We start from the raw sequence: 21,463 nt of genomic DNA, 5'->3' as shown, positions 1-21,463 counted from the left end.
TGTTCCGGCACTTTCCAAAAACATACATTAACAGGATGCCCTTGAGATTGAAAAAACATTGTCCCATATGCCTGGCAGAAGCCTTCACACCTGGTCCTCCAGGCGAATTATATTTATAGTCCTTCCACTCAGAGGCAGGACAGAGCCAAAATATTCTGCTCACTACCAAAATACACATCTTTGCTCAAGTCAAGAAATCAGAAAATCAGGGTTCAGAAGTAAGGCACACTTTTCGAGTGGGAATATGCCCTGTAATTTCACATACTCTTTGCTTTGCAGGAGCAAATGTGGACTTGAGGGAAACTGTCTCCCCCACCCCCACTTCTATCCCGTGCAATTTAATACCATCCTCGCCAGGAACCTTAACCTCGTCATTTTAAAAAATGAGATATCCGTGACCCAGGGTGAACTTGTTGAATGTAGGTACAGCAGAGGAAATTCTAGACTCTATGAGCGTCTGAGCCTTGTCCAGTGCAAACCCTTCGTGAACACTGGTCAGTGCGTGGCCGTGCCCACCTGTGCGCCGACACTCTCAGCATGCCTGGTCCACCCGCCTTGACCTCGGGCGCGGTGTCCCAGCTAAGCTGGGCCCAGCGTCCCGGCCTTCCCCAGCTGACAAGCCTAGCTCGTTCGCTCCCGGCTGTGGCCCTCCCACCCTCTCCCACTAGCTCACTCCATTCTTCCAGATTTCTCTTCACTCATCCTCTCCCATCCCCACCGCGCCCACCTCCACTCCCGCCCTCTACCGGTCTCTCACTTTCCTCCCTCCGCAGTCCCTCTTTCCTGTGACCTCTTTCCTCAACTCTGCAGGCCTGAAAGAAGGTCACACACGCACGCTCACACCCACACTCCACACGCCTCGTCCCAAACAACCCCATGAACATTGTCCTTTGTTCCGTCTCTTGGGCCACTTTCCCTGTCGCTTCCTCCCAGCCCGTCCTGATTTGCTCCCCAAAAGTACGTTTCTGTCTCCCCGCTGCCCTGGCGCTCCCCCTTTGATTTATTAGGGCTGCCGGGTTGGCGCAGATTGCTTTTTCTTCTCTTCCATCCCATCCTCCCTTCTGGTCCTCCTTTCCACAGTGGGAGTCCGTGCTCCTGCTCCTCGGTTGGCTCCTAAGTGCCCCGCCAGGTCCCCTCTCCTTTCGCTCTCCCGGCTCCGGCTCCCGACTCTTCGGCCCGCTGGCCTCTGCTTCCCTCCCCTGCCTCGTTTCTCGTCGCCCCTGCTCGCTCCCCCCGGCGCTCGCCCGGGCGCTGTGCTCGCTCCTGGATCGCCAGCCGCGCAGCCGGGCTCGGCCGGCCGCCCGCGCGCCACTGTGCAGTGGAGTTTGGTGGAATCTCTGCTGACGTCACGTCACTCCCCACACGGAGTAGGAGCAGAGGGAAGAGAGAGGGATGAGAGGGAGGGAGGGGAGAGAGAGTGCGAGACCGAGCGAGAAAGCTGGAGAGGAGCAGAAAGAAACTGCCAGTGGCGGCTAGATTTCGGAGGCCCCAGTGCACCCGTGGACTCCTTCGGAACTTGGCACCCTCAGGAGCCCTGCAGTCCTCTCAGGCCCGGCTTTCGGGCGCTTGCCGTGCAGCCGGAGCCTCGGCTCGCTGGAAATCGCCCCGGGAAGCAGTGGGACGCGGAGACAGCAGCTCTCTCCCGGTAGCCGGTAAGTGGAGGCCATCTATCCCGCAGGGATGTGAAATAATGCAAGTCTGGAAATTTGTTCCACTTCGGAGAATCTTCACCGTAGGTGATTTGTGGCTTTTGGGGCTAAGTTTCGCCCAAGGTAACGCAGTCGGCAAACAGACCTTGCAAAGCCCTGTTCCTTTCGTCCCCCGCCACAGACACTAACAATCTACAGGGTGCTGAAGTCGAGAGGGAAGCCAGACCATGGCTGGCATTTAAAACGAGGTATCTTCCCTTAAATCTCGGTGCCAACACTGCAGGAACAAATCCTCGGGCCAAGGATTAGCATTCTCAAGATAAAGGGCTGGGTACAAAGTTTCAGCTACTGGAAGATTAGCCCCCTTCCCATTGTTATCCATTGGGAAAAAAAAAAAAAAAAAAAAGAAAAGAAAAAGATTCCATCTTAACTGGCAGTTAGTGACCTCTCAGGCCCAAGCGAATTACCTGGGAGCCAGGCCTGGATGCCAAGCTCTCACCATTTCTTTGGATTGTAACTCCTTTAAATTGATCACCAGTCAACTCCAATCTGGCACTTCAGGAGATACACTTTAAATGGATGCAGAGAACTATTTTCCAGCTGGAGATAAAGAAAAAAATTTTCGATTCTAAACCTCCGAAATATGTTCCTCTTTTCCAGTTTAACCACTTTACTTTCTTAAGCAATTTAGAAATCAAACTATCATAAGGTGGTGTGATTTTTTTTTTACTCTTTTGTGTGAGTATTGTCTTACTAAACTAAACGGAAAAAACTTTTACCATTATAAATGTAAATATCAGAATTCATACATTCTAAAATATTTTTATGAAAAATTAATCTGATTTAAAGAAATTTCCTTGCATTTGTTTTAGTCTATCAATAAAAACTAAAGATGCTTTTATCACACAAAATATCATTTTGGCAGAAATCCATCTAAAATTCAAATACCAATAATATCAAGAAAACAAAGCACATAAGCAAAATAAATTGAAGATTTTTGTTGATGTAACATGAGCATACAACATTTCAATAACCAAACTTTCCCTAAAAAATTAAATAGCCACTTCATTTGTGGAATGTTTTACTTTAACTCAGCAAAATTACACTTAAATTATTTAGGTGCTTTGTTCCTTAAGTTAAGCATGTTTGTCTTCAAATGTTCCTAAAGCACTTATATTAATTGGTTGTAAAGAACGCATACACATGGTAAAATACAGAACTGAACTGAGCAGTATTTTAATTTCCTTAAATAATTACTTACTACAAATTAATTTACTGGCTAATTTCACAATTTAGTTCATTTAAAACACATGTTCCTGTGCTGTTTATTTTTAAACTTTCCATTAAAGATTTTGTTATGGGGTAACAAAGTGTATGAAAAGGGGGGAAATGTGAAAGGATCTGGGATTATTCGAACTGTATTTTTCCTGCACTTTCATTCTTGCGGTAGTCATCAGAAATTATTTTTTAGCAAATTGTTTTATTTCTTAGGGCTTGCCTGCCTGCTTTGCCATGGTTCCGCGTCCTCCATTAGCCATGTAGTGCCTTTTGTCTGCTCACAATATAAAACCCAAGTTGGCCAAAACAAGAGTCCTTGGCATATACATTCCAACTAGAACATGAACTTTCGGGGTGAGAACTACCTCCCATCAGGAAAAGTCTCCCATCTCAATTTGTGAGATTAGCCATTGAAGCCAGTTCCGAAGTCTGGCAGGCAAATTTCTCACAGAAGACTTGTCTTGATAGGGCAAGTTTAAGGATCAGCAGGCGGGAATTGGAGGTCTCTTTTTAAAAAATTATCTTCCCCAGTTATTTAGACTCAGTTCTTCTAGTAGGCCTGGTCATTAAATGAAGCATAAAAATGCAAGTCTCAAGGCTCATTCTGACTGCAAAATAAATCTCCAAGTCACAAGGACATGTAGGAGTAAGCTAAGGAACACGCCTTGACCTTCTTTTCAGTCCTTAGAGTGGAGCTCTATGAGTTCTTGAAGATTTGTTTTGTATTGCTTTGTTTGGTCTTCAGCACTGAAGCACGGGGAAGTGGGGGGAAGAATGTGTAATAATTGACTGACTTTACACCAAGCAATGCAATCTTTTTCTTTTGTATATTTCATTCTTTAAAAAAATAAATAAATAAAAACTATTTGCAGTTACCATCTGCAGTGCTCCGGCTACCAGCTAATAACGCAGCCAGTTCAGACATAAAAAAAAAAAAGATTATCGAAATGATGATGACATGCAAATTTCCTCCGAAATTATCATAAGTAAACATTTGAAGTCTGGACTAATAAAATCCCATCTGTGTTACTTCATATCGAGTTAGTAGAAAGCTGTGATAATGAATTTTGTAATATCTCACGAACAGACATCTCAATCAGGGACTAATCCTGTGATTTTACTGCAGAATCACTAAATCTGGAGCCGCCAAACTGCCACTTCTGGGCCCACGGGCCCACAAGGATCGAATCGGCAGAGTCCCCGCCCGCGTTCTCGCTAGCGGGTGGGGGAACCGCCTGGCCGTCCCCACCCTGGATCCCCACGCCACAGCGCCGGGCAGCCCCTCCTGTAGGCAGCGACCTTGGCCAGAAGCTCCCCAGGGCCCAGCTCCCTTCAGGAGAGGCCGAGACGCAGGGAAACGGTACTCAGGCCAGAGGCAGGCCCGCAGCTCCCTGCCCCGCCTCTGTGCCTCCGCCAACCCGACAACGCTTGCTCCCACCCCGATCCCCGCACCCGCGCGAAGTGGGCCCTCCGGTCGTCGGCGTACCCTGGTTAGCGTGGAGAGAGGCAGGCGCTGAGATCGAAGGGGCCTAGGGAGCCCTGGACCTTCTTTTCTTGTCTTTAAAGCAATCGCGGCTCTTCTACCCACCCGGTGGAGCCCCTCGAGACCCACCTCTCCCGGCTTGCCTGTGGCAGAGAAGGGGGAGCGCGTTAAATGCTTGGCTCGCTGCGTTGTGGTTGAAAACGTGAAAAAGATTTGGCTCGCCCGGGAGAGAAAGGGGGAGAACTGGGTAGCAGTTATACCAGAGCTATTTCTCCGTCCTTGGCGGGCAGTAAACCCTCCAAGAACGTTTGCCCTGCTCTCCTCAGTCTCGCTCAGTCCACCCAGTGTCTCTCCTCTGCGATCTTAAATCATACTTTAGGGTAATTATTTGTAGTAAGTAAATAAATGGCCGGGTTAGTATCTCTAGGAGAAAGTGTGGCTAAATATGGAAAAGTGGCTCCTGATGGATGAGAGGCCCGAAGTCAGCTCGCTCCTGGAACACCCTAGGCCAAGAGCCCGTTCGTTTCAGAATTACAGAAAACCGAGGGAAACTGCTGTCTAGGACAGGGGCACGTTGGCGCTGATGTTCTACAAATGTTTACCGAGCTCCAACTAATGGACAAGCACTGAAGGGTGGTCTTTGCATACAGCTTCCCAAAGAGAAAAGTCCTCTCCACCCGCCCACTCCCGCTGCCATTGCGTTCAGATGAGTTCTTAACCCCGGCACCGAGATTCTTGAAAGTAGGTCCACAGCCTCCCCAGCACACTGTGGCTTTATAGTCCTCTAACCTCTGGGCACTTTTGCGGCAACTCTGGAGGGAGATCCCCTCTTGATAATTATCTAAATGTCCTGGGCCCGAGGCTAGGCTGGAGATGCTGCTGCACAGCCAGAGGCTGTCAGGTCGGAAAAACACGCCTGAAGCCTAGCACACAGTAGGCGCCTAACAGCTAGTGTAACGTAGTCTCATCTGAGCCCTGCTCACTCGACGGCCGCCGCTTCTTACAGCCTTCCTTCTCTTCTGTTTTGCAGATAACGGGGAATGGAGACCAACTGCCGCAAACTGGTGTCGGCGTGTGTGCAATTAGGTAAGAACCCCCTTCTCCTGCCCGGGTCATCGAACGGGAGGCCGCGCCACGTGAGGGCGGCAAGAGGGCACTAGCCCTGCGGCGAGGCCCCAGCGAGGGGCGCTTCCCCGAGGGGCCAGCCTGGGCAGGAAGGAAATCAGAACCAAATCGCCAGTGGCCTCTCCCTGTGGCGGGGCGGTGGACTAGGAAGCAGCCGCGCGCTGTGTACCGAAGCCCCCCAGCCTACTCCTCCTGGCTGGAACCGCGGGCAACCGGGGAGGCGCAGAAAGAGTACGCCATCCTGCCCCGGGTTGCCAGAGGGTCCGGGGGACGGGGATGCCGTCAGCTCTTTCCTCTAACTGGGTCTTTGCTCTTTGTCCATCTTTCTCCTCCGGCCTGCCTCGCCCCTCCCCCTCCTCCCGTCCCCGGTTCCTTTCGGCCGCGGTCCGGGACTCCTCTCTCCGCACGTGGGGCGGGCGCGCGCGTGGCCCAGGCGTGCAGCCGGCGGCCGTTGAATGTCTCTTCTCCAAAGACTCCGAAATCAAAAAGGTCGAGTTCACGGACTCTCCTGAGAGCCGAAAAGAGGCAGCCAGCAGCAAGTTCTTCCCGCGGCAGCATCCTGGCGCCAATGGTAAGGCCGGGAGGGAAGCGCAGGCCGCGCGCTGGGCACCCGCCTCCGGGACTCTGGGCCTCGGGCGAAGCGCAAGAAGGCGAGGCCGCCAGACCTGACGCGCCTGCTGCTTGAACTTAGACACTCCGCCTCTGGGTGGGACGGGAAGCAGCCGTCCCAGGGACGTTAATTCCTTTCCCCAAATTATACTGCACTCCTGAGACCCAACACCTCTCCCTCTCGCTCGCTCCCTGTGGTCTGATCCCCTGCGCACGCTCCAGCAAACCTCGGCGTCTAGGCTGGCGTGGAAAAGTGGTCCAACAGCGACCTCTGTCGCTCGTTATATCCCACTGCGCGCAGCACCACCAGGGCCCACTCAGTCCCTCAGGCTCTCAGCCACGCCCCACCCAGACTTGTGGGTGCGCGGTTCATCGCGGGAGGCAAGCAAGGGAAACTTGAGTTGGCGAAGGTTTGCTTTGGCTGGTTGGGGGAGGGGCGGGGGGCCGACAACATCCCTGAAGAGCTGGAGGGCAGCCACTGTGCTTAGCAGCCCAGGGTAGAATGGAGGTTTGCCCCTGTCGACGCTAACCTGCCTGAAGTACTGGTTGCCAGGCCTTGGGTTTTGGCGATGTCGTTGCTTGATTGGCTGGTTTCACTCTGGAGGAATCGAGGGACATTGCCAGAGGAGGTCTACAGGCTTACGTAAAAAATTAAAAAGTCTCCAACCTACGCCACAGGCCTTTCCTGAATTGAAACTTGTTCTATGGGGGGGGGGGGGTGTAAGGGATGGAGGAGGGAAGATGCCTTTCTTTTCAAATACATGGGGAAAAAAACCCCTCAAATTTACTGTTCCTCTATTTTCCTGGCTCTGTAGTAAATAAGTGCCTAGCCTTAGGAGGCTATTGACCTTTGATAATGTGAGCAGATAAAGCCCCCCCCCACAGCCCTCGGCCCCTAACCCCCTCTTTCCGGATTAAAGTGTAAGAATACAAATGTAATATGGGATGGAGGGGGGAGATTTGGGACCCCGGTCAAAAAAACAAACCGTATTACTAAGAAGAAAACAAAGGTCTTGCATTGGAGTTTCCCCGTGAATCTGAGAGAAAATGATCATTTGTTGAAATGAAGCGTCTAAAGCGATCCGGTGCTTCACGCCCGGACACTGCACTACACCGCCAGTCGCCCTGCTGGGCCAGTTAAACGCTCACTTGTCCGGGATTAACCCCATGGGGTTAAATGGGGGCAATGCAGAGATAACGTCGCGTGATTTCTGTCATTTAGATTGTGTTAAATTCTTCTTCTGTTTGATAATCGGTAGTAAAAATAAATTATTAGACCGTAGTATGTTTGGGATATGGTTAAAAATCAAGAGCAGCGATGACTTCTGGGGAGAATGTTTTGCGCGGGCTCAGCCCTGACTCCGGCCAGACTAGAGGAGCTCCCCAATCTCGCTTCGCGCGGGGCGGGCTCGCAGTCGCCAAGCCGAGGCTGACATTTCTTATTGTGCTGGGAGCCAGAGAGACGCAAAAATGTCTCCTTCCCCCAGTCCCCACCCCAGGTTTCCTAGACATGGGGAATGCATTCTGAGGACAGGTGGAGAAGCCTACGGTAGGATGGGGTCCTCGTAGGTGAGCAGGAAACGGCTAAGAGCAGAGGAGTTCTGCTTGCGCCAGTCGCAAGCCGCGCAGGCGCCCCTGGTCGTTCGCTTTTGATAACTAGCACATAAAGAACTAGAAATAATGAATGATTGCTTTCTTAACCATTACTTTCAGGCCCGCATTGTTTTAGTGCACGTGAAAGGCTCTTCCCCTACACTCAATATGTCTTTTTCTACTTTTTGACCGAAAAGAAAAATTGCTGCCTAAACACGTTTAATGCCATTAATTAAGAAAAGGCATGTAATGGGAAGAAATGCTGAAAATCTTGATTTAATTGGCTTTTAAGGAACTAGTAGACAAGACAAAAAAAATCACACGAGTGGGCAAAGCTATAGCACTGCTGAAGGATAGAGCACCTATCCTTCCCTGATTTTAAGTTAACTTATGGAATATCCAAAGTCCTGGCCACAGCCTGCTTGTAAAACAAAAGGATTTATTTCTTGTGTGTTTTTTAAAGTTTTTCTTTGCTTTTAAAGAGAAAAAAAGTTCACAATGACATATGACTTCTTCAAAAGGCCGTGATAGTCTATTACGCTACCCTCTCCGCCTCTGCCCCCAACGCCGCCCAAAAATACCATGTCCTCGTTAAAGACTAAACGTTCTGTATAGGCAGAGTCCACCTCTAAGCAGTCCAGGCTCTGCCTTCCTTCCCTAGTGAGTCCCATTCTCCTTGGTATCCATTGGGCGGATGCCCAGCCTGGATAGAACCCCGAAACGGGGGTAGCACGAGAGCGACTGGAGACCCCTAAAAGCCAGAGGTTTGAGAGAGGGTGGACGCAGCTAGCAGTAGATGGTGTAGAAGCCAGCTGAGAACGATCCCCTAGAGCAAAGAGACCTTTCTTTGGCTTTTCTTGCTTTGGGGGTCCTGAAAGCTGCCTTCATCTTGTGGAACTCATAAAATGGTCTTCACCCTCAGGAGGAGGACGCACTGACCCTCCTCTGTCACTGGCTTAAAAAGTTTCAGGGCGGCGGCTCTGGGTTCCGTGCTGAAATCGGACTGCACTGCAGCCCCTTTGGACCTGACGCCTGGCTTTGCGTCCCGACAAGGGGCGGGTACTTCCCCCGGCCTCCCCCAGGAACGCATTAATTGTTAAATAGCTTTGGCCCAGTGGATGGGCTGAAAGTGTTCGACCCAAGTCTCTGGTGTGCACAGACTTCCTCCCTCTGGGAGGTGGGCTCCATGGCCCGTTGTGGCACCCCCAGCCGCGACACACACCTTCACACGCGGCAGCAGCTCGGTCCCAACCTTCTTCGAAGGACCTGGGTTAACCCTGGCGGCCTTGGCAGCCGCAGACCCCTCTCCGCCGCCCCGCCCCCGCGCCTCTCATTCAATCAGCGAATGTTTGCGGAGCATATACTACGTGGACTCCTAATGTACCCCCTGAAAGCAAATAATACAGTTTTCCTCGCCGTCATGAAGGGATTTTAATCCTAACATGGACACCAGCGAGATCAGCCCAGACCGTCTCTAGCAAAACGCAAAATGGTGGTGCGTGGGGTGGTGACCAAGGTCCTGAGCCTTGTCAGAAAGAAGGGGATGTGTAGAGAAAGGTGGAGAACTCTAGCTGTGGCTAGCGCGGAAGGGACAGGTGCTTGCCGAAGGGGGCATGAGGCTTGAGGAAAAAGCAACGAAATAGGGGTAAGGAGAGTTTTCCATTTTCTTTCCTCCGCCCGACCTCCGCCATCCCATGCTCCCCTCCCCTCCCCCACCCCCCGCGCCAATCAAATCTGCAGCTCACTTGAAAGGTGCCCCACCGCTTTGTGGTTTTTCACCCCCAGGGGAAATTGTACCAGTTGTCCGAAAGTAGTCAGTCCCTGCGGATCCCTGCCCGCAAAAGTGGTCTTTACAGGTCGCGTTCCTCGCTGCTGACTCGGTACACAAAGTTTCTTAAGGCTGGTTCGGCTGTTATTCCTCACCGCCCGCTGCTAATATATGCAGCAGTTGTTAGAGCGGCTCGGGGGAAAAGGAAATGTATAACGAAAGCTTATTCGTGAGCAGGAATATACTAATGGAACAATCTGATGTCTTCTTAATCCTATGTAAAAAGCTTTGTCGTCTTCCTAATATTGACTGAATGGGTAATTAATGGCTCTTCATCTAGGCGAATACCCTGTAATCCAAGATAGGCAAAAGACAACAAGCCCAAGGTAGAAGACAAAAGGCCCAACTGCAGCGGCGTTTGCCCGCCTCCTACCCCCCAGGGTCTCTGACTAGGAAAGTTTTCTCTCAGAGGAGAAAAAGGCAGGAGTGGGAGAATATATACCTATCATTTCGGGGCTAGACTTCACCGCAGCACCTGACCACCCAGCTCAGTTTTCTGTTACTCTGTCTTTCCACCTCCAGTCCTTCTCCCTGCATTTTTTTTCTTCTTAACTCCTCTAGGATGACCTCCTACCACCACCGCCATTATGGTCCTAATAACCTTTCCCCCTAAACCCCACATCTTTCACTTCAGCAACCAATGAGGCTGTTTTCTGATCCAGGAGGAGATTCTTTTCTTTTAGAACCCAATGCGTAGAGTCTTTGAGAACTAAAGTAGTTGGTAGGGGAGGAAGAAATTAATAGAAAGGGAGAGAGCATACAGAATTGTGTGTGTATGTTAAAGAGCGACCAGGAATGACAGAGTCAACTTCTTTGTGAGGATCTGACGGGAAGAGTGTCCAAGACTCTACCAGCATGTTTTTAACAGGCTGACATTTTAATTTAAACCTTTAGAAGTAATATATTATTTGGGTTACTACAATGAGGTGGGTTCCTTTTTTTTTTTGTCAGCTGACAGCTTTTAAAATATTATTTCGCTAGGGAAATAAAAGCTTCATCTCAGATTATAGGTGGGTATTTTTGGATTTATGTGATTTATGGTCACCATGACAACTAATGCTGAATGTTAGCTACCAGCATGTCTGGGAGAGAGAAAACAGAAAGAAGGGAGAGCAAAAGAAATAGAAAAGGGAGATGGACATAAGCTGGAGAGGGAAGAAAAGAGAAAAAGAGGAAGACAGATGAGTGTTTAATCCAACTGTTGTTTAAAAAAGTGGCGGGGGGTGGGACTTCATTTAGCCCCTTGCCACTTCCTTCTTTCCTGACCTGGATATCTATGCTCAATTTCATATTCCACCCTTCCTTCCCCTTCTCCAAACACATGTGCTATACCATTCTCCTTATTTTACTTAGTTCAGCAAGTAGTTGCTTTCTGGAGACTCAGTGACACCTAGGAAAACTGTGGCGGTAACATGCAAATGTGAGAAAGCATTAACAGCATGTTCGTTGAGTGATTTTAGCAAATGCCCCCTCCTCTAATCTCTTTCTCTTCTCTTCCCCAGGCCACTGTGAGGTGGTAACTCCCACTGCCATCTGAACACTGTTCCCCCAGGTAGTTACCCCAAATCTCAAATGGTTGAGCAGCTAGAGCTGTGGGTTGGAAAAATGGGTACCATTTGCAGGGACCCAGAGAGCGTGGCTGTTGCTCAATATATCTACAGACTTCCAATTCAGAAAATAATCTTCCCCTTTTGACAAGCCAGAGCTTTTTAAATTCCATTTAGGAAATGGGGAAAAGGACAGCTACAGTGAAGCTTTTAATTTCTGGGTTATTTGGTTCCATAGCTATGAGGGGTGGTGGGTAGTGGACTGTTTTCAGCTTGGTTTGTATGCAGAGAAAAGCCAGATATTGGAGGGGGTGGGGCACTTCTCGGGCAGGATGCAAGGTCTCCATCTGACCTCTGCGCCTTACCAGGAGCTCACACACTCACGCCCATCACGTGGCTCCAAGCTGAGTCCAGGCGGGCCTCGTCCTTGAGCTAGCTTGGGCAGGGCAGGACTCCCACCCATCTACGGCCTAACAGCTCAGGGAGATGTCTAATTAAGCCATCTTCTGGGTGAACTCTGAAGACAGACTCTTTCCAAAAGTCAGAGATCACTTGGTTGAGTCCCAGGCCAGATTGATACGGAGAGTTTGGCGGCACAGCCCAACCGCTCACTGCCATGGCCAGAGGGACTTTGCACAACTAACACTGAAGAGTGTGAAATTAAATAAGACTTTAAGACTGGTAATCGGTGGCAAATACCAGCACAAAACACGGCTGACCCCATGTCACACATTTCCCTCCTCTAGGGTCTTTCTTTGAAAGAATAAGCAAGAAACCCCAATCGAGACAACCCCTGATGTCTCCCAGACTCAAAACCTCACGCCGGCACTGGGCTTTCCTTCTTTGCCCCACGTGAGCCATGCAGCACCTCTAGTTTCCCTACCAGGATCCCACCGATGTTCTCCGTATTGGAAATTTCTGTGTTAGAGGCTGAACTCATAGTAATTTCTAAAACCAATTAAGAAGAACTTAGCCAGAGGTCACAGTAATGCTGGAATCACAAAATGCATAAGATTTATTTTCTTCTGGCCCCTTTCTCATCTATGCTGCCTATGCCTGTGCACCCACAAGTCTTATGTACATTAAATCTCCAAAATCAACCACCACCATGCCACAGAGTTTTCACTGGACAGTGTTTCTTAGTTCCCACCACATACCTCCTTTTCCCCATGCAGACTTATCATGTTGGTGTCCTGCCACACAGGGGGCCTGAGAAGAATGTCACCCAATCGCCGCTGCTGTGAGTGTGTAAAGTGATTAGGAGATTAGGAGAATGTTGAAACTCCTGCTGGAAAAATGCAAAGAAAATCCTCACTTTGAGTCAGTTGTTTACAGAGCCAGTGTGTGTGTGCGTGTGTGTCTGTAATATAAAATGGATGTGAATATATATATACAAATAGATATGGTTTTGCTTTTACTTTAATCTGAATTATCTAGATAATTGTCTTTATTCACCACTTGACTTCAATGGGTCCACACAAATTAGGACTCCTTATCTTTTTAGGCATCTAGGCTGCTGCTGATCCCCAGTGCTTCCAACATCTCGCACACGTTGGCACTATGAGGAGCAGTCACGTGCCCTTGGGTTTTTCAACCACTTTGGAGGCTGATTGAGGTCCTTCATACATGTATATTTGTCGTGATGAAAGTTCCATCGGTAGAGTGGAGCCACCAGAGCTTTTATCAAAATTCTGTGGGTTTATGAGAGATGGGTTTAGAAATCTATATGGCTCTGTGGGGCTTCTCGGCTTTCTAAAATAAGGCATTAACACCCAAGCTTCCAAAAATATTTGCAGCTCTGGGGTTTGAATCTTGAAAAACAAGGAGTGAGGGGCTGTGTATACTAACTACAGTGGAGATTTTTTTCATTCTTTAATGTGATGGAGTTCATGAAATGAAGCTTTAAGGGGCATGGTATTGTGGGGACCACAGCTATTCTGAGGTTTAAAAGAAGAAACTGGAATATGATTAGTAAACACATTCAGCAGAAAAGAGCTGGATTCTTATTGACTTAGTTATAGGTCATCGGCTGGCAGTGCAATGGGAGGAAATATTTACTTTACACATATACTTTATGATCTTGGGGGAATTAGAGGAAATTCAATAAGAAAACGGCTAGAAACATTTAAAACCCTTATTTAAAAGACTTAAGCAAATTAGAGTCTTATCAGATTAAAAACCACTACAAATGTAAGAGCATTGTCTTCAGTGAAACGCTGTGGGGTCTGAGAAGGAGATTCTCCGCCAAATCTCCGGGATAAAATGCGTCATTTAAGCACCAGATAATGAGCAGAATGTAAATTAATTTAACCTTCTTTACCAACAGGCTGCTAGTGTAATGTGTATAATTTAGTGATAAGATTGCAGGACCTAATATAGCTGGATGTATGAGCCTCAGCTAATGCAGACCTGTCACATGAGGATGTGTTTTACTCTGAGCAGGTGTCTGTATGTGTGGAATGGGGTAAAGTGGAATAAAAGGTTAAAAGCAGAAATGCTGATTTAAAGCTTACTATGAAGAAATTCCTCCCTTGCAGCCAAATTATTCTTAAAGTGGGATGATACTGGTGAAGAAAGACTGAAAAACAATTCTCATTTGCGTCTTTGGACTGCAAGTTTAAAATGGGGAGGAGTTGCAGATAGGGTTTGGGGGTGGTCAGGGCAAAGGAGAGACACATAAGTTGCAAATATATTTGTAGTCTGCTTCATCCACTTTGTTCCACACCGAATAAGTTTCCCAATCTTGTGAACAAGGACAAGGAGGGAGTGTTTTAAAGATACTTCATGCTGGCATTGCAAATCATTGACTGTAATGTCAAACAAATACACATTCAGAGATGATAACACTAACTCCATAGTAAAACAATCGCCCATGCAGAAACCCAGAGGAGATTAGTTTGTCCTCTCCAGCTGACCTATGCTGGGGGACAAAAGGACTTTCAAAAATTATTTTGAATATGTTTGGATTTCTTTCTTTAATTTCTTTGGAAATTAAATTTACTTGGAAACAGTGCTATAAAGAGTTGATGTCTCCAAAGGTGATTTTTTTTGTTTTATATAAATAAGGTTTTGCTTTTGCTAGTTGAGCGCAGTTCTAGGCTTTTCGCCCTTAGCTCACACACACCCCTTCTGCCTGCTTGGACTTTAACGGCTCAAGACAGCCTTGAGCTCACTGGGAAAAGAAAATGACTGTTAAAAATTATCCTTGAAATTGGTTATTTGGCGACATTCTTAATTGTATGGAAATTCATTAAGGCATATTTCATATATAATTAGCTCAAGGTTGTTGATTCTACAGGCTTTATGGATTTAAATCTGATTGATAATAAAGTAAACAAGAGAGTCGAATTTAAAGCGTGGCTCTCTCGGGTTAGGACGAGCTTAGTACAGTGTACAAGGAATTTGAAAGATCTAGGATATGTGTCTTAATCAACGTTAAGTAGAATGGATAAGCTTTCAGCATTTTGAAAACGCTGGGTTAGGGTTTCTATTCTATTGTGTGTTTTCTGTCTGGGGACTAATAAGCATCACAGAGAACGTGATCTGAGGCGACTTTTTATTCTTGTATAAATCCAGAGTGAACCACCAAACAGTTGTTCGTTTAAAGTCAAGGTAATTTTCTTTTGACGGGTCCATTTGCTTCTCGATTTCTAATTTATTAGCCTGCCTTTTCAGGGCTCTGTCTTCTTTGCAATTAAAGCTTCTTCAGATTAGCGCAGCATTCACTTGACAGGCTGTTTGGAAAATTTAAGATCGGAGAGGTGATTTGTTGCTGTTTTTCAAATTTTCTAGTTTTAAGTAACGTGTCTCCTTTTTATATGGGGTGGGAGATTGGAAATGGATGTAGTGAGACACAAAGAGTGGGTGTCTTGTTGATCCTTGTACCTTTCTCTTCTTGACCTTTCCACTCTCTTCTCCCAGGCCTTCGACTCCTAGCCTCATCTCTTCACCTTTGGGTTCGTACTAAAAGCCGGATCGCCTTGGGCTGGGCAGGAGCTGAATTCCCGGGAGCTTGCCTGTGTAGACCCAGTGGGCACGGCGAGGCAGTAGCCCGGCCCCGCACTGCTGATAGGTGCAGGCAGGACAGTCCCTCCACCGCGGCTCGGGGCGTCCTGATTGGTGCGGAGCCACGTCAGTCGCACCCGGAGAAGGGTCTGGGAGGAGGCGGAGGCGGAGAGGGCTGGGGAGGGCCGCGGCGGAGTGACGTCTCGGCACCAGGAAGCCCGCCTCTGGTTTTAAGATGTTAGGCCAACAGGGAAGCGCGGAGCCGCAGATCTGGTCCGTCGCTCGCCTGGGTGCCTGGAGCTGAGCTGCGGCAAGGCCCGGCTCCTGTTCGACCGCCCGAGGGGTGTGCGTGTGCGCGTTGCGGAGGGTGCGCTCAGAGGGCCGCGTCGTTGCTGCAGCGGCTGCTGCTGCCGCAGGGGATCTAATATCAGCTACCTGTCCCTGTCACTCTTGACACTTCTCTGTCAGGGCTGCCGCGTTGGGGGGCGGGCAGAGCGCGGTCGGCGTTAGCTTTCCTTATTGGAGGGGTTCTTGGGGGAGGGAGGGAGAGAAGAAGGGGGTCTTTGCCCACTCTTGTTTCGCTTTGGAGCTTGGAAGCCTGCTCCCTAAAGACACTCCGAGTGGTGCCCTTCTGCCCACATCCCATGTCTTCGTTTGCCCGCTGACTTTCCGTCTCCGGACTTTTTCGCTTGAGCCTTCCGGAGGAGACGGGGGCAGCTTGGCTTGAGAACTCGGCGGGGGTTGCGTCCCCTGGCTCTCCCCACAGCGGGGAAACTCCGCGCCTAGAGCGCGACCCGGAGCGGGCAGCGGCGGCTACGGGGGCTCGGCGGGGCAGTAGCCGAGGACTAGTAGAGCGTCGCGCTCCCTCGTCCATGAACTGCATGAAAGGCCCGCTTCACTTGGAGCACCGAGCAGCGGGGACCAAGCTGTCGGCCGTCTCCTCATCTTCCTGTCACCATCCCCAGCCATTAGCCATGGCTTCGGTTCTGGCTCCCGGTCAGCCCCGCTCCCTGGACTCCTCCAAGCACAGGCTGGAGGTGCACACCATCTCCGACACCTCCAGCCCGGAGGCCGCAGGTAAGGCGCCGCGCCGCCCTGCAGACATTCCCGCTCAGCTGCCCTGCGCCACCCGCTCCCTCTCGCCCCAAGGAAGTCAGCCCCTCCGGGGGGAGGCGTGGTGGGAGTGGTCGTTCGCCTGGCTCCCCGCAGAACTTCCGGGAGCCGGAATTTTGACTACCCCGCATCCCTTTAGTTCTCCCTCGACCGGCCCGGCTCCTGGGGCGCTAAGGGCGCAAGCAATTCTGCCGCCCTCTCTATTCGTACCCTGGCCTCCCTTCTGTTTCCTGGGTCACAAAAATCCCAGCATCTTGATTCGAGGACCTTCAGAGGCCGCCGACCTCTGTCCCTGTTTTCCTCTCGGCTTTCAGCTCCCGAGGAGCTCCACTCGTTAGGAAATTGCCTGAAACCACTCAGAAATGCCCTTCGCGAAGAGGCATTTTTTTTTTTTTTTTTTTTTGGGAAAGGGCCGGCGAACTTCGGTGCCCAACCGAATCCCCACATCTTTTCCTAGCCTTCCCAAACCGCATGGAAATCTGAGCTTTCTGCGAGGGGGAGGGGGGTCTGTAAACCACGCGCGTGTGCGCGTCCCAGGAGATTTGGTGTGTCTGCGCAGAGGTGTATAAATATACTTGAAAGCACAGGCTATAAAAGTGAATGTGCCGCTGCAGTGAGATAAACATGTAAATAAAACGTGCGGCGCTCGGGGAGGGGAGGAAATGGGGCGCGGACGCCCACACTCGCGCCTGCACACCCCACAGGCGCAGCGCTCCTCGCGGCCCGGAGCCGCCGCGCGCACCCTCCTCCGGCGCCAGGCAGCCCAGCTCTTCCACGGCTTCTGCCGCCGGTCCAGTTGGCGTCCGCGTTGCAGGTGCTCCTGCTGACGGGAAAGTGTGTGTGTTTCGTTTTCAGAGAAAGATAAAAGCCAGCAGGGGAAGAATGAGGACGTGGGCGCCGAGGACCCGTCTAAGAAGAAGCGGCAAAGGCGGCAGCGGACTCACTTTACCAGCCAGCAGCTCCAGGAGCTGGAGGCCACTTTCCAGAGGAACCGCTACCCGGACATGTCCACACGCGAAGAAATCGCTGTGTGGACCAACCTTACGGAAGCCCGAGTCCGGGTAGGAGCCAGCACGGAGTCTGGGAGGGATGGGGGGAGGATGTGGAGGTACAGGCCAAGTAGACCAGGAGAGAATGTGGAAGGCAGCGCCGCCTGGGAGGGCGCCGGTGGGGCGCAGCTTTGCAAAGGCAGAAGGCCTCGCGGCGGCCTGGTTGCGAGATTACAGTTCCCTCTCCGAGGCCGACAGGACTGCCGCCCTGGCTCAGGCTCCCAGAGCGGCACCGGCTCGCTGCCCCGCCATCCCGCGATCTCACGAGCTGGGCTGCATGGGCAATCCCCTGCACAGGACATTGTGTTCCTGGCTTGCAGTTGCCAGAGCAGAGCTAGTAAAATCCCTACCAGGCCAAGAGCCGCGAACAGGCTCCAACCTGTGAGCCTTTAACAAGGAAAACCCGCCAGAGACACGGAAGAGTTGGCCCTCCCTGGGAAACCTTTGTGCCGGCCCTGGTCCAGCTTTTTCCCTCCTGGGCTCGCGCTTCTTACACCTTCTTTACGGTTGTTTCGGCCATTCAGGTCTCTCCCACACACCCTATTTCCTAGTTTTGTGATCTCCGGGAGCAAAGTTTTAATACACAACTACTAGTCCTCTTAGAAGGAGAAAGAAAAAAAGAAGAAAGACTTTTCTGCTTGGTTTATTTATCTTCTCTCAGGAGTTGAACTCTGGAAATTGAAACTCACACCCCCTCTTCTAAATTATAATCATAGTTTTGTAAAAAGGGCTTACCTTAACTTTGTAGCAAATCTGTACTTTATGGATTGGCAAAAATGAGCTCAAATAAATAACTCAATAGCAACGTCCTGGTTTATGCTGGTCGGTGGAAGATTCCAAATTTGTTAGGATTCTGGAAGCAGAAAACAGAATCAAGCAAATCAAGCGGCATCCAGAGGCTTTGCTGTTAAAAAAAAAAAATTAAGTGCTCTGGGTAGAAAAAATAAAGCCCCCGGTTAGAGCAGAGCAAACAAAAAGAAGAAAACAACGATAAAAAGAATAAAGACCAAAATGCTCTCCCAAATCAGAGGGAATGAAGACACTCTCTGGGTGGCATTTGTGCAAGGCATGAGGCTATGCTGGTGGATAAAAGGCCGGGAAGAAGTTGAAAATGGTTTTAGTTTAACTGTCCAGAGCCAGAGCTGGGTCCTGGGCGGCGTGGTTTTGAGCAAGGTCAGTCTTTCATTAGCTCTCTTGCACATCAAGGGAACGGGCCTCTCACGTACTCTTCTCGCCTGGGCAAAGTTTAGATGGCCTAGGGTAGAAATGGCAAGTAATTAAAATAAAGACAGAGTCTATGGGTTTTCTGGGATCCTTCGAAAACGCCCTCCCACCCCGCCCGCTATTCCGCAGCTTCACCCTAGTGCTTTGTAGCCGCGGCGCTGGGCTCTCCTTGCAGCTGCCTCTCCTTCCAGGGCGGCTGCTTGTCGAGCCAAGTGGGAGTGAGGCGTGCTTTTTATAGCAGTCGGGTGCAAAGAGGAAGGGGGATAAAAAGGAAATCAAGAATGAAAGGAAAAAGAGAAAAAGCGGATTACGCGGCTGGGCCCGGCGGAGATGTGTAATGTGAAACATCACTGGTGTCAGCTCGGATATCTCAGGCCAGGCCTCTCTCCAATACACAAAAGCCGCCGTCTGGGGCGACAGGGAGGCCCGATGTGGATTGGGATCGGGGTTGCGGCTGGGCCACCGGACACGGGTGGAAGCCGGCCGGCCTGGGTGGCCGCCTGCAAAGCCAAACGACCCGGCTGGGCCTGGCGCGCGGACAGGCCTGTGGTGGGCTTAGGGTAAAGAAGAGGCAGAGCGAAAGAAGGGGGAATCTGCAAAACTACCCTTTCCGGGTTCCCGGAGTTTAATATGCCAAGCTCCTGGAGTTAACGAGCTGACGAAGAGGTGGTCTTTTGCTCTTTATTTGGTTGTTTTGCTAGGCGAGAAAGAGTGTTGGCGGCCTAGTCCCTGTTAAGGGAGCACGTACCAGGGGGTGGGGGACGACAGTGGAGGTCAGGGAAGGGAGGGAGGAATTGCGTGGGAGAAAGAGCGATCCTCTAGTGCCCTTCCAGCCGCTTCTCCTCATCCGTGGGTCTGTGGCTTTGGAATGGAAGCAAGTTTGCAAGGTGCCCCGGGAAGGGTTGGAAAAGCCTGCTGCCCCGCGTTTGTTTTACATTAAGTGTTTTTGGACCTGGAGAAACGCCTGGCTGAGTGATCAAACCGTCCGCAGGTCTCCATGCGTTCGGCTGAGGTTTGTGGCGTAGCTCCGAGTCCCAGCTCGCAGGCCAGAGCAGACCAGGTCTCCTGCGCTTGGTGGAGACCCGGGCCAGTAACTGAAAGCTGGCCCTGGTATCTTGGTGTGCAGGGCGGTGCAGTGAAGCGAGGCCAGGGTGTGTGAGTGCGCTAGCGTGTGTGTCGGGGGAAGGCGGGGGTTGGCCTCCGATGGAAGTTTTATTAATCTGCACTGTGGCATCTGTTTGCTCCCTTGCCCCAACCGCCCCCAGGTTTGGTTCAAGAATCGTCGGGCCAAATGGAGAAAGAGGGAGCGCAACCAGCAGGCCGAGCTATGCAAGAATGGCTTCGGGCCGCAGTTCAATGGGCTCATGCAGCCCTACGACGACATGTACCCAGGCTATTCCTACAACAACTGGGCCGCCAAGGGCCTTACATCCGCCTCCCTATCCACCAAGAGCTTCCCCTTCTTCAACTCTATGAACGTCAACCCCCTGTCATCACAGAGCATGTTTTCCCCACCCAACTCTATCTCGTCCATGAGCATGTCGTCCAGCATGGTGCCCTCAGCAGTGACGGGCGTCCCGGGCTCCAGTCTCAACAGCCTGAATAACTTGAACAACCTGAGTAGCCCGTCGCTGAATTCCGCGGTGCCGACGCCTGCCTGTCCTTACGCGCCGCCGACTCCTCCGTATGTTTATAGGGACACGTGTAACTCGAGCCTGGCCAGCCTGAGACTGAAAGCAAAGCAGCACTCCAGCTTCGGCTACGCCAGCGTGCAGAACCCGGCCTCCAACCTGAGTGCTTGCCAGTATGCAGTGGACCGGCCCGTGTGAGCCGCACCCACAGCGCCGGGATCCTAGGACCTTGCCGGATGGGGCAACTCCGCCCTTGAAAGACTGGGAATTATGCTAGAAGGTCGTGGGCACTAAAGAAAGGGAGAGAAAGAGAAGCTATATAGAGAAAAGGAAACCACTGAATCAAAGAGAGAGCTCCTTTGATTTCAAAGGGATGTCCTCAGTGTCTGACATCTTTCACTACAAGTATTTCCAACAGTTGCAAGGACACATACACAAACAAATGTTTGACTGGATATGACATTTTAACATTACTATAAGCTTGTTATTTTTTAAGTTTAGCATTGTTAACATTTAAATGACTGAAAGGATGTATATATATCGAAATGTCAAATTAATTTTATAAAAGCAGTTGTTAGTAATATCACAACAGTGTTTTTAAAGGTTAGGCTTTAAAATAAAGCATGTTATACAGAAGCGATTAGGATTTTTCGCTTGCGAGCAAGGGAGTGTATATACTAAATGCCACACTGTATGTTTCTAACATATTATTATTATTATAAAAAATGTGTGAATATCAGTTTTAGAATAGTTTCTCTGGTGGATGCAATGATGTTTCTGAAACTGCTATGTACAACCTACCCTGTGTATAACATTTCGTACAATATTATTGTTTTACTTTTCAGCAAATATGAAAAAAATGTGTTTTATTTCATGGGAGTAAAATATACTGCATACAAATTGGTCTGGATTCTTTCTCCCCTCCTCTGTCACTAACTTGGCCAGGGCATCTCAGTCACTGCTTCCTAAACAAACCAGTTCCCTCTGCCTGCCTAGTTAAACATACAAGGCAGCAGTCCTTATTTAAATTTGGTAGAAATAAATGACAGCCATTCATCAGAAACTAAAAAGAAAAAAAAAAGGCATTCCCGGGGGGAAAAAGGGCTACAAAATCTAATTTTGTCTCTCCAATTTTTCTTTGGCTTAAACCCAGAGGATTCCATTATGGCTAGCAAATAATATGAAAAAGAAAAAAGAAGAAAGAAATTTAGCAAGTCCATCAGCTTAAAATGACTCTCAAGTTTACTCCTTTATGGGGAAACCTACACCTCTAGCAAATTGTTCTGGAGAAATATTTGTGCATGTATACATGTATAGTTTATATGCATT

At 49.8% G+C, this 21,463-nt stretch overlaps 1 protein-coding gene across 3 annotated transcripts; it reads left to right on the top strand.

Moving 5' to 3' along the window:
* The first annotated feature begins 845 nt into the window (after nucleotides 1-845).
* On the top strand, nucleotides 846-21,034 carry PITX2 (paired like homeodomain 2). Of its 3 annotated transcripts, XM_034959003.4 has the most exons (5): nucleotides 846-1,652; nucleotides 5,441-5,496; nucleotides 5,969-6,106; nucleotides 17,086-17,291; nucleotides 19,769-21,034. In XM_034959003.4, exons 2-5 carry the CDS (start codon nucleotides 5,451-5,453, stop codon nucleotides 20,330-20,332), a joined length of 954 nt encoding a protein of 317 aa, XP_034814894.1. In that variant the 5' UTR covers nucleotides 846-1,652; nucleotides 5,441-5,450; the 3' UTR covers nucleotides 20,333-21,034. The 3 variants fall into 3 exon arrangements, with proteins under 3 accessions (XP_034814894.1, XP_057158116.1, XP_003830075.1); XM_057302133.2 differs by lacking the exon at nucleotides 5,969-6,106 and having other exon boundaries at nucleotides 950-1,652; XM_003830027.5 differs by lacking the exons at nucleotides 846-1,652; nucleotides 5,441-5,496; nucleotides 5,969-6,106 and adding an exon at nucleotides 15,228-16,194.
* Nucleotides 21,035-21,463: the final 429 nt, after the last annotated feature.

The sequence above is a fragment of the Pan paniscus genome, chromosome 3, assembly GCF_029289425.2.
Source record: "Pan paniscus chromosome 3, NHGRI_mPanPan1-v2.0_pri, whole genome shotgun sequence".
Lineage (NCBI taxonomy): Eukaryota > Metazoa > Chordata > Mammalia > Primates > Hominidae > Pan > Pan paniscus.
This window is presented reverse-complemented; position numbering and strand designations above follow the sequence as displayed.